This window comes from Haematobia irritans, chromosome 4, assembly GCF_050003625.1.
Source record: "Haematobia irritans isolate KBUSLIRL chromosome 4, ASM5000362v1, whole genome shotgun sequence".
NCBI lineage: Eukaryota > Metazoa > Arthropoda > Insecta > Diptera > Muscidae > Haematobia > Haematobia irritans.
The window spans coordinates 12,010,339-12,024,976 of record NC_134400.1 but is presented as its reverse complement, the minus strand read 5'-3'; the positions used below and the strand labels follow the sequence as shown (position 1 = coordinate 12,024,976).

The 14,638-nt window shown below is 26.0% G+C and overlaps 1 protein-coding gene across 4 annotated transcripts in view; it reads left to right on the top strand.

The window, feature by feature from the left end:
- The window catches only part of jim (zinc finger protein jim), an 89,408-nt gene extending 85,743 nt beyond the window's left edge, over positions 1 to 3,665 (top strand). For all 4 annotated transcript variants that reach the window (XM_075308338.1, XM_075308337.1, XM_075308336.1 and 1 more), the window contains exon 9: positions 462 to 3,665. In XM_075308338.1, coding sequence (XP_075164453.1) covers positions 462 to 989 — 528 coding nt within the window. In that variant the 3' untranslated portion in view covers positions 990 to 3,665. The remainder of the gene's footprint in view (positions 1 to 461) is intronic.
- The last annotated feature ends 10,973 nt before the right edge of the window (positions 3,666 to 14,638 follow it).

Below are 14,638 nucleotides of genomic sequence, written 5' to 3'. Positions count from 1 at the left end.
TATTGAAATACAATTTTGCAAAATTTTTGCAAACATTTTCTATAGTAATAAAATTTTGCAAAAATTTTCTATAGAAATTAAAATTTTGCAAAAAAATTTTATAGAAATATAACAGTGACAAAATTTTCTATAGAAATAAAACAGTGACAAAATTTTATATAAAACTAAAATTTTGACAACATTTTCTATAGAAATAAAAGTTTTACAAAATTGTTTATAGAAATAAAATTTTGACAAAATTCTCTATAGAAATAAAATTTTACAAAAATTTTCTATAGAAATATAATTTTGATTGAATTTTCTATAGAAATAAAATGTTGCCAAAATTCTCTCTAGGAAAAAATTTTGCAAAATTTTATTTCTATAGAAATAAAATTTTGACATAGTTGACTAATATTTTCCCTGTGTATGGTTAGGAATATATAGTAATACATTTAATCTTTATTATGCTTTCTTTGAAGGGTGACCGACCGTTCTGTTGTCCCATGCCAAATTGTCGAAGACGTTTTGCCACCGAAAATGAGGTTACCAAACACATTGATAATCACATGAATCCCACTACCAAACGAAGTCGTCAGGCCAATAATACGGCCAATAATAATAGCAATAATAATAACAACAACAACTCACATGCAGCAGCTGCAGCAGCATCAGTGGCCGCAGCAGCGGCAGCCAATCATTTGATAAACGAAACCAAAAATGCAGCAGCTGCTCAACAATTTCTGAATAACAACAATCCAGCGGGTGACAATAAAAACAATATCCTACCGCGAGGTATGGGTGGACCAAATCCCGCCTCACAGGTGAAAAACGAATTGTATTTCCCACAATGCTATGGACCACCATTCCAACATCCGTTCCAAGCGCAACAGCCAACGGCAGCTCATGCCAATGGTCAACCGGCAGTAACGGTTAGTGTGGCGAATTCGGTGCCACCGGGAGTTGTAGGGCAACAGAATGCCCCCACTTCGGTGGTGGTGGCCCAGTGACATCCCCCCACATCGGGAGCAACGCCGCAACAAACAACTGCAGCGGCTTTAGGATCTGGGGGTATAACCACTTCAGCCAATTCACATGGAGCACATCAGCAACAACAGCAACAGCAGCAGCAACAACAGCAATCGGTGAGTCAACATGCCAGTTCAGTGGCAGCGGCAGCCGCTGCCGCAGCAGCCCATAGTCAACAGGCACCGCAAACGGTTACATTGTCCATTACATTACCACCTGTGGGTGCATTGCCACCATCTGCGGCCGCCGCAGCCGCTGCAACAGCAGCTACAGCCCATCACCATGGCCAAGGGCATGTGGTCAATACGTCACATGCTCATACTCAGCCACCAGCACCCCCACCGCCAACAGCGGGACCACCACCCACATTGTCACATGCAATTCCCATACATCCTCATATACACTCAATATTCGGATCTCTATGATAATATCAGCAACATCCTTCATAACAATAACAATAACAATCACAATAACCCTGACAACAAACTTAAGTATACAACCACAACAACAACAACAACTAATACGAGAAGACAACAAACAAATATTTTTGTAAACCTAATTTGTTGAAAACTCTTTCTCATTAAAGAGTCCTCTTTCTTTTAAGTATGGCTAAAGCAAAGAAACTGCAATAAGAGAGTAAATGGAGATAGAAAATACATTCAAACATACTCACTAAGAGCGAGCGAAGAGAACAAAGATATTTCTTATTTTTCCTTAGCTCTTTATAAATAACAAACGCAATGTGTATTTGACCTCTTTTTCTCCACCATCAGATTTGCATACTTAAATATGATTTAAAAAAAATATTTTTTCTGTTAAGATAAGTTCATGATAAATTTTAATGTCATAACACATGATTACGACAGATTTTAATGTCACATATATACTTACACACACCCACACATTTATATATACATTTGAAGAATTTTTTTCTAACTTTGATTTGTATAGAGAGGAAAGTGTTTCAACAAAAGAGCAACTAGTCTTTTAGAAAAGGACTCTAAACTTGGTAAAAATTTAATGAAAGACAAATGACAGATGAAAAGCAAAGCAGAATACGAGAAATTCGAAACATTACATTACTTTACATACAAAAACTGATACATATTTATATTTATTTGATTTTATTTGGACAAAACAAACAAAAAACAAATGCATAATAATGGGAAATATTCAAAATCAAATCTATTAATAATTTTATTTTGATTTCTTTAAAATATTTTCTCTTTTTCAATATTACTTTGATTTTTTATATTTATGAATTCAAAATTTTCTATAGTATTTTTAATGAAAATATTTCATTTGTTTTTTTTTTTATAAATTTATATTGGGGAAGAAAATTGAAAACGGATACATTTCAACTTCTGTAAGCTTTGATATACCAACGAAATCAATTTAATTAGAAAAATAAAATTCAAAACAAAAATTCAATAAGAATCCATGCGATATGGGATATACAGATTTTTGTTATATACCGGTAACAAATTTTGCTTTTATGCTAGTTAACCTGAGACTGTTAATCTAAGCTATAGAACATATTGATGTTGCAAATCATTCAATTATGCAAGCTTCCAAATTGATCACCTTTTCGAAATCGTGGAATTTAGTGATAACATTTTTCACTAACAAGCTAAACATGTTCTTGATAAGTTCCAAATTTAAAAAATAATTCTTTTGTCGTGTTGGTGTTGAAAATCATTCTATTACGAAAGCTCCAAAATTTTGATCACCTATTCGAAAATAAAAATAAAAAATGATTTTCATAGTTTGCATAATTTTGTTCGCATATCCTGGAGTTGTACAATTTTGCAATCGTGAAATTTAGCGATAAAATATTTACTAGCAAGTTAAAAGACCTTTGATAAGTTCTACATTTAAAATATACAGCGTGTTTCCAAAAATGATGCCCTTTCATATCCTTCGATTCATTCAATAATTAAAAAAATATAAAAAATACTTTCCCATGGCACGAAATTTTAGACAAACGAAATTCTCCCATCCGAAAGGATAAACGAATTGATCATGAATTTTCATAGTTTAGGACAAATTGAAAATATATTGTCCTTCTCAAAAATGTATAAAATTTTTGTGTGTGCGAATCCGGAATACCAAATATATCTTAGATTAGTAGAATCATAAAAAATGTGTTGAAATTAAACAGTTGTTGTAAAATTTCTCCCAGATAACAGATAAACAATGTAGAATCAGTAAAATGTTGTTGGGTTCTTCGTTTTACTGAGAAGCTAAACGAATTGATCATGAAATTTCATAGTTAAGCACAAATTGAAGATTTATTGCTCTTCTCAAAAATTGATAAAATTTATGTGTGTGCGAATCCTGAATACCAAAAAAATTGACATTATTTATAAAACCATCCAATGATTCATAAAATGCAAGGAATTTAATTTTTATCCAATATTCTCATCATTAAAACAGTTTTGAAGTTAATCAGTTAATTCTCAAATTTCTCCTAGATAACACATAAGCAATCTTGGATCAGTAAAATGTTTTGGAGTTTCTCAATCAAACAAAATAAAGTTTTGCTGACAAGCTAAACGAATTGATTATGAATTTTCATAGTTAAGCACAAATTGAAGATATATTGCTCTTTTCAAATAATTATAAAATTTCTATGTGTGCGTACCATGAATACCAAATATATATATATATATATATATATATATATATATATATATATATATATATATATATATATATATATATATATATATATATATATATATATATATATATATATATATAATATAAAAAAATATTCAATAATTCATAAAAAGCAGGGAATTTATTTTGTCTCCAATATTTCCTCATGAAATGAATCAGTTATTCTCAATTTTCTCCCAGATAAAAGATAACTAATTTCGGATCAGCAAAATGTTGTAGGCTTGCTCGTTTTACTGACAAGCTAAACGAATTGATTATGAATCTTCATAGTTAAGCATAAATTGTAAATATATTCCTCTTCTCAAAACTAAGTGTAATTTCTATGTGTGCGAGTACCCTGAGTACCCAAAAATATATAAAATTTTCAACTATTTAAAAAATAGCAAGAATGAAATCTATAACTTCAAATCATCTAGGATTTTTCTTAATTTTGTCCCATTGATTCAGGTTTTGGAGTTCCCCGGTATCAAGTTTTACTGAGAAGCTAAACGAATTGATCAAGAATTTATATAGTTAAGCACAAATTGCAAATATATTGCTCTGCTCAAAACAGAGTAAAATTTTTATCTGTGCAAATCCTGGGTACCTAAAAATACAAAAAATACCAACTAATTATATATAATAGCCAGGATTTCATTTAATAACTTCAAATCATTTCGGAATTTTCTCAATTTTGTCCCAATGATTCAGGTTTTGGAGTTCCCCGATATCAAGTTTTACTGACAAGCTAAACGAATTGATCAAGAATTTTCATAGTTAAGCACAAATTGCAAATATATTCCTCTTCTCAAAACTGAGTACAATTTCTATGTGTGCAAATCTTGGATACCTAAAAATATATGACATTGGATCAACTATTAAAAAAACAGGATTTTCATTTGTGTCTAATATTTTCTCATATTACAGATCTTATATGTGCAAAATTAGAAAATTATTGATTTTCTCGATGTAAAGTGTCAACTAACAAGCTAAAGCAAATTTATCATGAATCTTGATAATAACGCTCAAAGTGAATATGTAGTGATCTTCAAAAAAAATTTCAACAAATCATATGGGTGCACATTTCGATCTTTCAAATTTCTTTCTATAATTTCAAATCATCTCGGAGTTTTCTGAATTTTCTCTCATTTAACAGATAACTAATCGTGGATAAGCAAAGATTCATTTTGTGAAGTTTCCCGATATGATGTTTTACTGACAAGCTAAACGAATTGATCATGAATCTTAATAGTTAAGCATAAATTTTAAATATATTCCTCTTTTCAAAACTAAGTATAATTTCTATGTGTGCGAATCCTGAGTACCCAAAAAATATATAAAATTTTCAACTATTTATAAAATGGCAAGAATGAAATCTATAACTTCAAATCATCTCGAAATTTCAGGTTTTAGGGTTCCCCAATATCAAGTTTTACTGACAAGCTAAACGAATTGATCATGAATTTTCATAGCTAAGTACACATTGCAAATATCTCCTTCTTCTTAAAACTGGGTACAATTTCTATGTGTGAAATTCCTGTCTTTAATGAGCATAGAAAAAATATATTGAAAGAAGTGCATTATTTTTCATTGGGTGCACTTTCTTCTTCCTATAACCTAAAGCCAGCTATTAACAAACAAAATGTAAAACGAATTGTATTTGCAAATCCTCGGTATACGAAAGCTTCAAAATTATTAGGTTATGCATCTAATAGCAACTATTTTCAATGTTATATAAACATAGCAATATATTAAAAAGAAAAACATTTCACCCAAATCTTTACAATTAAACTTTTAATTGACTTTTTAAAACTATTTTATTAAAAATTTAATTGATTCAATAAATTGTTTAATTAAAACAAAAATCAATTACAAAAATTAGGTGTATCAATTAATTTTTTAATTGGGGCAATTAATTTTTTTAATTGGATTACAATTAAGATTTAATTGGATCAATTAATTTCGTGATTGAATGCAAAAATTATTTTTTTTTGTGTATATATACATGGAATTTTTCAATTTAAAGTTTTACTTTGTTTTTGGAATTTTTTCAAATTTTGTTCATGGGTTTTTTGGTCTGATTAATTAAAAAAAAATCAAAAGTATCCATTTTTCTTCCCCAAAACAAGTAACAGAAAAAATTTAAATAGTATTTCGATTTTGCTTTTCACACACAAATATAAAAAAAAAAATATTTTTCATATTTTTACAAAAAAAAAAAAAACGAAAAACAAGAAGAAGAAATTCTCCTTGTATATATTTCTTTTTCTTATTATTTAATTTTTTTGTTTATTTTTAATTATAAGGCTTATTGGAAAACTAATTATTGTAAAATGTTTTCGTTATTTAGTTAAGTCATCAAAAATGAATATGAATTATTATAAATATATTTTTTTGTCTTTTTGTTACTAATCCTTAGAATTTTAAGATTTTTTTTAACCACATAATCTATTAAATATATAACTTATAATTTTTTAACTACAAATTGTGATTTTTGAATTAATTTTCTTTTTTTTTGACAGAAAAGAAAATAGAAAAACAAAACTGATCCTAAGCATAGTCTTCCCAGTCACACTATAGAATTTTTATTTTATTAATAAGAGTTTATTTTCCCAGTTTAAACTTTGTTTCTTAAACAAAAAAAAAACTCAATCCACACTTATGGAAATGAAAATGTTTAAATTTAAAATCAATAAATAGAAATTATATGTAGATAAAACCCAAAATAACTCATCTTCCAGCTCCACTGTGCCATATTTAAAGTAAACAACAACAACAAAGATTATGGATTCCTATAGAAATTTATTAAACTCAAAACAATAAAAAAATACAAATTTTAATACAATTTTATATTAACAATATATTTTTTTTTTATTTCTTTCATTTCTTTTAGTGTGGATTTCGTTTTAAAAGAAGATCGTATTTTTTATTTGAAAATTTTTATTTTGAACAACAATGAAAAGCATTTATATTAAATTTATATTGTTATTGAAGGAAAATATGATCGTTTTTTTTTTTTGGTATTTCCATTGTTGGCCTGGATAATCATTTCGATATCAGATAGAAGATTTTTTTGTAAACAATATTCCCTAAAATACAGTTAAAAATAATCTAGCTACATATTAAATGCAAAGCAATAGTTGTCATAGACATCATTTATTTTAAAGTTGCCATAATCATATAGACATTTATATATATTTTTTTATAATTTAACCAATTGAATATTTAATATTCAAATAAATAAAGGCTTTGTGCAATATCAAATAAATCTTCTATAGAAAAGAAAAAAAAAAACGGAAACCAAAATATCATAACAGCCATTGTGCCAATTTTGTGTAATTCCCTTAAAATGAGTCATATTTTCCTTACATCATTAATTAATTGATAAATTAATTTGCACACACAAATGCGTTAACAAGGCCCGAGAATGCTGTTAGATGGTCTAATTAATAATATAAATAACTTAATGCTATTAATTCATATTTCTAAAATAATAAGGAGTTTTCTATCACATTACTCTTTTGCTCTCTTAAAAAAAAAATATTTTTTTAATTAATCAAATTAATTAATAGACATCATTTGTCATATGGATTTTCTCATATAGACATCAAACTTTCATAGGCCTTAGTTTTCGATCATGTGTGCAAAACCCCGCATATATTTATACATTCATTTATTTATTTTGTCTTACAGCTTATATTTCCACCCTTACTATTTTCATAAGATTTTTTTTCTTTTTATGACATGTAATTTCCTTTTTAATTAATTTATAGTTAGTAATCAAAAGCACTATGTTTTTACATTTATATATACATATTTTATTGTATTATTTTGTAAGTTTTATTATTTAATTTCCTATGTTTTTTATTATTAATCATTATAAAACAACAAAAAAATATGAATTATAATTTATAAAATAAAAAATACAAATATATTAAAAACTTTGATTTTTTTTCTTTATGTTTTCTTATTGTTTGGTAATGTTTTTGTTTTTCGCTTATTATGAAAAATAACAACAATTTTAAAAACTACAATAAAATGGGGTATCATCTTAATTAATTTTTGGCTAAGCATACATATAACAATTTTGGCATTATCATAACTTTTCAGTAAAAAATAAAAGAACTTGAAGATTAAGAGGGTAGTGAAAGGAATAGATTCTAGATTTTGATGTTTTTTTTTGTTAAAAATAATAATAAAATTACTTTAATTTTTTTTTTCACAATGGAATTGAATAACATCCATTAGCGAGAGTAAACCGAAATGTGTGAGAGTGAGTATATTGGTTTGTGAGAGAGATTTTATAATCCAATCTCACGCTCACGGACAAACTTAATGCACTGCTATTAATGAGATTAGACCATGAGAGTTTTTATACGTGATTACTAAGTGAGAGTCGTCGGGGAGCCACCGTGGTGCAATGGTTAGCATGCCCGCCTTGCACACACAAGGTCGTGGGTTCGATTCCTGCTTCGACCGTACACCAAAAAGTTTTTCAGCGGTGGATTATCCCACCTCAGTAATGCTGGTGACATTTCTGAGGGTTTCAAAGCTTCTCTAAGTGGTTTCACTGCAATGTGGGACGCCGTTCGGACTCGGCATGTTAAGCTTCCTTGTCATTGTGCTTAACATAGAATCGGGCAGCACTCAGTGATAAGAGAGAAGTTCACCAATGTGGTATCAAATGGACTGAATAGTCTAAGTAGACTGATACATCGGGCTGCCACCTAACCTAACCTAACCTAACCTAAGTGAGAGTCGTTTTGTATGTATCTCATTTTTTTCCGGAGTGGGATCTATTACCTCTTAATGCATGACATACAATCAGTGTGGCCATTTTAGCATTTTTGCAACTAAACTTAGCATTTATTGTTCGTATTTATCAGCAAAATTTTCGTTTAGCATTTAGCATTTTTTTTAGTTTTTTCCAATTAATAATTTAGAATTTTTAGCATTATTCGACCACAAACTTTCAAATACGTTAGTACTTGTACGAGTTATAAGATTCTTTATTTTTATATAACATTCTGAAAGAAACGGTCTAAAACCACGGTTGCCAAAGTTGGTGGATTTTTTACTGTTTGTTAGATTGATAGAATCCTTGAACTTTTGTAGACTTTAATTTTTTTTTTTAGAAATACAATTTGGCAAAATCTTCTATAGAGATAAAAGTTTGGCACAGTTTTCAAAATTTGCGATAGAAATACAATTTTGCCAATATTTTCTACAAAAATAAAATTTTAACAAAATTTTCTACAAAAATAAAATTTTGACAAAATTTTCTATAAAAGTAAAATTTTGACAAAATTGTCTACAGAAATAATTTTTTTTCAAAATTTTCTATAGAAAAAAAAAAATTGTATACAAATAAAATTTTGACAACATTTTCTATAGAAATAAAATTTGGCCAAAAATTGCTATAAAAATAAAAAATTGGCAATATTTTCTATAAAAATAAAATTTTGCAAAAATTTTCTATAGAAAAAAAAATTATACAAATAAAATTTGGTAAAAGTTTTTATACAAATAAAATTTTTAAAAAATTTTTCATATACTTTTCCATAGAAATAAAAGAAAAATAAAATTTTGACAAAAGTTTCTGTAGAAATAAAAGTTTGACCCAATTTTTTCAAAAAAATAAAATTTTGACAAAATTTTCTATAGAAATAAAATTTTGACAAAATTTTTTGCAGAAATGAAAATTTTCCATAGAAATAAAATTTTGACAAAATTTTCTATAGAATTATTTCTAACAAAATTTTCTATAGAAAAAAAAATTTGGAAAAAAAGGAAAGAAATAAAATTTTGATATAATTTTCCATAGAAATAAAAGAAACACAAAATTTTGACAAATTTTTCTATAGAAATAAAATATTGACAAAATTTTCTAAGAAATAAAATTTTGATAAAATTTTCCATAGAAATAAAGTTTTGACAAAATTTTCCATAGAAATAAAATTTTGACAAAATTTTCTACAAAATTTACATTTTTAAAAAATTATATTATAAAAATAGAAATAGAATTTTTAAAAATTTTTCCATAGAAATACAATTTTTAAAAAAATTTCTATAAAAAGAAATTTTTGACAAAATTTTCTATAGAATTATTTCTGACAAAATTTTCTATAGAAAAAAATTTAGAAAAATTTTCTATAAAAATTAAATTTTGATATAATTTTCCATAGAAATAAAAGAAACACAAAATTTTGACAAATTTTTCTATAGAAATAAAATATTGACAAAATTTTCTAAGAAATAAAATTTTGACAAAATTTTCCATAGAAATAAAATTTGAAAAAAAAAATTGTATGGGAATAAAGTTTTGACAAAATTTTCCATAGAAATAAAGTTTTGACAAAATTTTCCATAGAAATAAAATTTTGACAAAATTTTCAATAGAAATAAATTTTTGACAAAATTTTCTTCAAAATTTATATTTTTAAAAAATTATATTATAAAAATAGAAATAGAATTTTTAAAAAATTTTCCATAGAAATACAATTTTTAATAAATTTTCTGTAAAAAGAAATTTTTGACAAAATTTTCTATAGACTTATTTCTGACAAAATTTTCTATAGAAAAAAATTTGGAAAAATTTTCTATAGAAATTAAATTTTGATATAATTTTCCATAGAAATAAAAGAAACACAAAATTTTGGCAAATTTTTCTATAGAAATAAAATTTGAACAAAATTTTGTATAGAAATAAAGTTTTGACAAAATTTTCCATAGAAATAAAATTTTGACAAAATTTTCAATAGAAATAAAATTTTGACAAAAGTTTCTACAAAATTTACATTTTTAAAAAATTTTCTATAGAAATAGAATTTTTAAAAAATTTTCCATAGAAATAGAATTTTTAAGAATTTTTCCATAGAAAAAAAATTGACAAAATAACATTGTTTTTTTGGAAGTTTTTTTTTTGGAAAATTTTCTTAAAATTTTTGTAGATTATTTTTGGTTCGAGTGACAATCGTGATTAGCAACTATATTAGCTTGTATAGAGATATAAATCCCACATTTCACTAATGTGGCCGTCTTTAAATTTGTCTCCAGGTAGATTTTAGGATATATTTCACACTCCAGCAAAAACATTTTTGAAGTTCTTCTAAAGGCACAACGGGTAAAGCACTTCCAAAAATGACCTCCCAAAATTGTTCTTTATTTTAACTGGACAGGAAGTAGCTTTTTTATAATTCGCTTTTTTCGTATTTTTAATGAGAATTTTAAATATTTATTGCTTCAAGTGGGTTAAAAACAGATTACGAATTAAAAAAATAGTGTTAATTATTTATATTTTGCCTAAAAAAATCGAAATCCTTTCGAGAAAAATTGCGATTTTTTTTAAATATTTCATGTCAAACGTTCCAGACAAGTGTTATAATGCATTAAAAATCATAAACAAATTTAAAAATTATTTAGTTGTTAAAATATCACAAAATTTCTTAATTCACATCCAAAACACCGGATTCGCATCATACTCTAAGAAGTGATGCAAATTCAGTGCAACGGCTGTTGAAATGGTGGACATCCGTCCTATGACAATCCCATGTTAACCCTTTAATGCCCAATCCCGCCTTTAGGCGGGCTTCGTTAAATCAGAAAGCTTTTAGTAAAACACATCTTAAGACAACAAAAATGGGTAAAATAAAAAGAAAACTTAGTTAAAACTGTTCAAGAGGCTTTGCAGCATATACTGAATTTTATCGTATAAATTTTTCTTGTTTAGTTTTCTTGCTTTTGTGTCGTTAACATTGAATATTTAATCAGCTGAAAAGAAAATTGGGGCATTAGAGTGTTAAATTCGTCGCTTCTGCGTCAATTTTGCACCACTTCCGGATCCAATAAGAACTTTGTCGCTACTTTTTTGGCGACCCTTTTTTTGCTGGGATATGCAAGGCATCAACTTTAATTGTTAAGATTCAAAAGTAAACTCCAGAAATATGTACATTGCGTACCTAAGGGGGCATCTACCACCTCCCAGAATAAATCCTAGGTACGCCACTCGGTATAAACAAGTTATTTTGTTACAACGAGGTTCAAAATAAAAATAATTCATCAAAACCTATGTCCAAAAATATAGGTTATTAAAGAGATTACTATAGGGTAAAGATAAAATTGAAAAACATTGTTTGATTTAATTTTAAAAATAATTTAAAACAATTTTAATTCCAAAACTGAATTTTATCTATTAGTGAAAATTAATTTAATTGATTACAATTCAGTAAAATTGTTGTAATTAAAAGTCATTTAAAATTGATTATGGAAAAATTACCTAAGCTTAATTTGTGTTTGTGTCTTAAGTCTTTTGTTTTTAACATAAGAATGCTTAAGCTACTACTTCTCATATTGTGTTTGTGACTTAAGTCTTTTGTTTTTGAGATTCACAAACGCCAATGCTTTACCCTACCTCTCACTTTGAGTTTGCGTCGTAAGTCTTTAATTTCTGAGATTCACAAACGCCAATGATTTAGATCCTATCTCTCATTTTGTGTTTGCGTCTGAAGTCTTTCGCGCATACGAATGCTTAAGACTTTCTAATAATACGACTTAAATTAGAATCTGTCTCAAAAGTTTAAACCCCCATACTGAGCATTAAATTAGCCTGCATATATCAGAAGTTAAACCGATTTTTTCTGATTATTAATGCTTTAAATAAATTTTTAAATTCGTTTTTCTATAACTATTCCTTTCCAGCCTGCTTATTCATTTATACACAAAAAAAAATTCGGCAGTATACTTATTTGTATTTAGAATACAATATCATGGCTTAAAAAATAAACCAAACAATTTATTAATGTAGAATGGTTAAATTAAAAATATAGATAAAAATATACAAAAGTTTTATAGTTTGACAATGGAAGTAATGAATAATGATTTAATCTTAAAGACAAGAAGGAATATATCACTTAGCAAGAGAAAAACAAAATTTATCGAAATTATTTGTTTGGTATTTAAAACAAAAAACAAACTGTTGATTTTAAATTAGTCAAAATTTTACTAAAAAAAAATAATTTAAAAAATATTTTATTTAGGCCCATATCATAAAAGAAAAACAAAAAATATTTATATATACACACATATATTCAAAATTCAAGTTTCGGCATAGATTTTTGGACAAACTAAAAATTAAAGAATGTAAAGTTTAAACAAGACCAACAACTACAACATATTGGAGAAAAATTATTAGCTTTTATTAGAATTATAAAGAAAACGAAAAACCAATAACAAACATCAATTAATATGAACAAATTTAGAAAACAAAAATTTTGGCTTCATACCTACAAACAAATTCTTACAATTTGTAAAAAATTTTTGGCAAACCTATAATCAAAATTATTGGCTCTCTAAATTGTTTTGGCTTTAGATTAAACCAAATATGTTTATTTTTCCCAAATGGCAAGTTAATAATCTCTAAATAAAAATAATTATAAATACTTGTAAAATATAATATAAACATAATTCTAATGAAAGCAAAACTAAATTTAGACTGAATATCTCTGTGATACTCCTTCAAAGCAAACAAAAAAAAGCAAATAACAAATTAAATATTGTATCATAAAGGGGAGAATGAAAATATTAAGACAAACCTATGGAAAAACTATATAAACTTTTGTAAATTTAACACCGTATAAATATATATATATATATATATATATATGAATAAATATATTTAAAAAGAATTTAGGCCCTAAAACTAAAATAATCGAAATTAATCAAAATTTTTTCTTAAATGTTAAAACAACATAAGAATATATTATAGAAACGAATAAATCTTTTGGCAAAATTATATTACAAGAAAACATTTTATAAACAAAAAGAAATTATCAAAATTTTTATTCAAAATTATCAAAATTGTTTACTCCATTTTAATAATACATTTATTAAAACATTTCAAATTATAAAATAATAATTTTTTAAATTTAAAGTTGAGATTTTTATTTATTTTTTATATTTTAACAATTTTTTAAACAATTTTTTTTAACTTTAAAAATGTATATACAAACTTCCTTTTGTCAAAGGATATAATCATGAAAAAATGTCGTATATCATATTATTATGATCATCAATCATATTTCTCATTAACAAAAAAGGCTCCAAAAATTTAAAAACACTTAACAACACTGAAAACCTTACACTGACTTTACCATACAACAAAAAAAAGCGCTCCATGGGAAACGCCAAATATTTGTAATGTTTTACTTAATATGGATGGACTTCAATATAAGAATGATATACGGAAAAAAATTTTCCTCTCGAAAGGAATTCTAAACAAATGAAATTATTTTTTATAGTCATCCTGTATGTTATATTCATTCTATATTAAGTAAAATAATATACAATATAAATACAAAAAAATATATATTTACTCTGACTTTGACTATAGTTACCACTAATGACTCTATATTAAATATAAAAAAATGAGACCCGGATCTTACTATTCTCAGACAAAAAAAAAATAACTGCTCTTGTAGGAACGGTTTTGATATTACCCAGCCAAAGACAAACTAAGGGGTTGACTCTTTTAATACAAAACAAAAAATTAAAATTAAGATTTTAAATCATAATCAAGATCTTAATTAAAAAGAAATTTTTAAAAACAAATCAAAAAATCTAAAATAAAATTGAAAAAAAAAATAATAAAAAAATAATAACATTTGATAGCACAACATAAACAAAAAGACTAAAAAAGACAATTTTTAAGGACCGCAATTTTGAACTAGACGAAGAAGAAACAAGTTTTAGAACTTTTTCGAAAAAAAAACTTTTGGCCATATTTAAGTTCAACCACACAACCACCAAACCAACCAACCAATCAAGCAACCATAATGCAAAAATCAAGCATACATAACTAATCAGACTGGTAATCCACAAACAAAGAAACAATTGATAAAATTCCTTGGAAAAAAGGAAAATCTATAAAAAAAAAGAAAACCCCAAATAGGCTACTAATAACACTGTGTTTTTA